The 3,089-nt window shown below is 44.4% G+C and overlaps 1 protein-coding gene across 1 annotated transcript; it reads left to right on the forward strand.

The window, feature by feature from the left end:
- The first annotated feature begins 224 nt into the window (after nt 1-224).
- Nucleotides 225-722, forward strand: LOC118977442 (peptidyl-prolyl cis-trans isomerase A-like). Its single transcript, XM_037032403.1, has one exon. The coding sequence runs from the start codon at nt 225-227 to the stop codon at nt 720-722; it is 498 nt and encodes a 165-aa protein (XP_036888298.1).
- The last annotated feature ends 2,367 nt before the right edge of the window (nt 723-3,089 follow it).

The raw sequence follows: 3,089 nt of genomic DNA on the forward strand, positions 1-3,089 counted from the left end.
AATGTCACTGTTGTCTCACACTGGACGCCAAGCCATCGTGACCTTCACTCCTGCCCATTTAAACCAAGTAGGTATTTTCCATTGAGGCAGAACTGGAAGTTGCTTTCTAGAACATGTGGAGAAATCTTCATGCAGCCATCTAACTTGGACATGGGATCAAGAAATTAATGCAGGAGGCCTCGCAGATGCCAACACCGCTGCCCTGGACCTTCTGGTGCTCGGCCATGGTCAACCCCACTGGGTTCTTCACTGCCAGTGGTGAGCCTTTGGGACGTGTCTCCTTCGAGCTGTTTGCAGACAAAGTCCCAAAGATGGCAGAAAACTTTTGTACTCTGAGCACAGGAGAGAAAGGATTTGGTTATAAAGGCTCCTGCTTTCACAGAATTATTCCGGGATTTATGTGCCAGGGTGGGGACTTCACACATCACAATGGCAAAGGCAGCAAGTCCATCTTCCAGGAGAAATCTGATGATGAGAATTCCATCCTGAAGCACACAGGTCCTGGCATCTTGTCCACAGCAAACGCTGGACCCAACACAAACTGTTCCCAGTTTTTCATCTGCACTGCCAAGACCAAGTGGCTGGACAGCACGCATGTGGTCTTCGGCCGGGTGAAAGACGGCTGGGATGTTGTGACAGCCATGGAGTGCTACGGGTCCAGGAATGACAAGACCAGCAAGAAGGTCACCATTACTGACTGTGGACAACTCTCCTACATTTGACTTGTGTTCTGTCTTAACCACCAGATCATTCCCTCTGTAGTTCAGGAGTCTACCCCTTCACCCTCGTCTGCTTGGAATGTTCTATAATCTTTGTGCTCTGGACACAGTTCATTGGATTCCATGTTTTCCTTACCCCTTCCAAATCTAGCTAGTTTGCAGAGTTCAGTTTATGATTATGAAATAGGAACTAAACACCACCAACAAAAAGAAATTAATGCATGAAATCTGCATGTACAGCCCCGTGACAGCTCTCATAGTAGCAGCCACTGACATGCTTTTATCCTGTGTCTTGAGAGCATTGATGTAAGTATGTGACATGTGAATTTTGGAAATCAGTGTAGAAATTTCTTAAAGATTCACATTTTTGCTTTCAAAGAAAATGTCACAGAGAAATATATGAAGATAACACACTCTAAGTTTTCGCAAACCAAGGTCCTTATGATATCTATTTAAATTTAGGCTGCACACGTAAAAGTACAAACTTATTCATTTGTGCATTCATTTTTTCATTCATTTAACAAATATTTTTTGAGCAGTAACTATAGTCTACATAGACCACAGGCACTAGTCTATGTAATATCTTGGATTCATTTAAGACTTTATTACATTGTTTCCACAATGAGACAAGGCTCTTACAGTTTTTAGTTGTTGTCCCTGAAACAGGAAAGTTTTCAGCTGCCCACACGTGGTCTAAGAACATCACACACCTGAAAATACTATACAGTTTCTTTGTCAGAATGAGTGGCATTTCATAGTAAAGCAAACTTTGTTGGAAGCTATAAATAACTTGTAAGTTCAGAATGGAAAAAACGTTAATGTGTAGGAAGGAAGATTTGTACTTGGCAACAAATAGTTTGCAACCATTTTGTGGTGAATAAGACCTTCTTAAAAATACTGTCTCAAATATTTTTTTTAAAAAATCATGTCTTCTGCTATCTTGGAAGTAGATTTACAGTGTGCTGACACAGCGCCCAACAATGTTTTGGCTGAACTTCTTCTGGTCCTTACGCCCACCAGTTTCTTGTTTGGGAGTTGGGAACTGGCACGTGGGATCGGAGTGAATGGGAAAGCCCCCTGCGTATCCTGAATATCACAAAAGTTTCCAAGCTGGCTCTGCAGGGGGTGCAGTAAGGGGAGGAGTGATTATCACCAGATCACAGGCGATCAGGCAGATTGGATGCAGTGGAAAGCAAATCTGTCTGGAATGGAGACATCAAGGGTCAGGACCCAGCATGTGCATCTGCTATCTAAGGGGCTTCTCGAGACTCGATTGCTATGGAATTAATAACGCAGCTGGCTCTTAACAGGACCTAAATACTGTTTAGGATCTGGTAGTGTCTGACACACCATGAAGAGATGATCCTTAGGAATTATGTTTTATGAACACATTACTATGAGGGGTTTGGTCTAGCTGAACACAAACTACAGGAAAAAGATTTCCTAGCTTTCCTTTCTTTTTCCTTTCCTTCGTTCTTTCATTTTAAAACATTTCATTTATTTTTTAGAAAGAGGGGAAGTGAGGGGAAAAGAGAAGAGAAACATCAATGGGTGAGAGATACATTGATCGGCTGCCTCTCTTTTGCCCCCAACTGGGAACTGGCCCACAACCCAGGCATGTGCCCTGACTGAGAATTGAACCAGTAACCTTTTGGTTCAGAGGCTGGTGTTCCACCCACTGAACCACATCAGCTGGAGCTCTCCTCAAGGTTTATGAGTTTGTTTTCCCAGTGTGGAAGGGAGAGGACAGGGCGGTAGGCTCTCTACGACTTGAGGAACAAGCTGAAGGAACTCTTTTTATTAGATGTTATGAAACCAAGGTGATGGATGCAGTGCTGTGTTTGGGGGCAAAATGGACAAGATGTGACCCGTAGGTAAAGGGAGAAGAGCAGGGCAGGAGGATTGGCTCTGGCCCAGTGAGGGCTGCTGGGAACCTGGGACGGCAGCAGTGGGGCGTTGAGACCCCCAGAGAGCACCAGAGGCCTCTTTGGGAGCTAAGGGTGCTGTGAGTCCCCTGAGGATAGACCGAGACAAGAGTCAGACAAATTTATTTATTTCAGCCATTGTGACTTTCTCCGAGGCTGTTCCAGTGAAAAAGGCAGTAGATGGAGCCAAAAGCGTTTAGTCGCGTAGTAGAGCCCTTCTTACAATGAAAGCTTTCCCCCAACGTAGGTCTATAAAAAATGAATAAAAGAGTGCTCCGTGTTGAAGCTGCCTGCTCACCAGACATCCGAGGTTTTTACAGTTCCTCCAAGTGCTTCCAATTTGCAGCCAAGTTTGAGATTCACTGTTTGGGAGCAGTGCTTCTCCGACTTTAATGTGCCTATAAATCACCTGGGGGTTTTGTTAAACTGCAGATGTGGCTTCGGG

The sequence above is a fragment of the Sturnira hondurensis genome, unplaced genomic scaffold (assembly GCF_014824575.4).
Source record: "Sturnira hondurensis isolate 20B ecotype Veracruz unplaced genomic scaffold, ASM1482457v3 Scaffold0021354, whole genome shotgun sequence".
NCBI lineage: Eukaryota > Metazoa > Chordata > Mammalia > Chiroptera > Phyllostomidae > Sturnira > Sturnira hondurensis.

Bases quoted from the DNA above. Each gene is read 5' to 3' on its own strand.
- LOC118977442 (XM_037032403.1), top strand. From the start codon at position 225: ATGGTCAACCCCACTGGGTTCTTCACTGCCAGTGGTGAGCCTTTGGGA.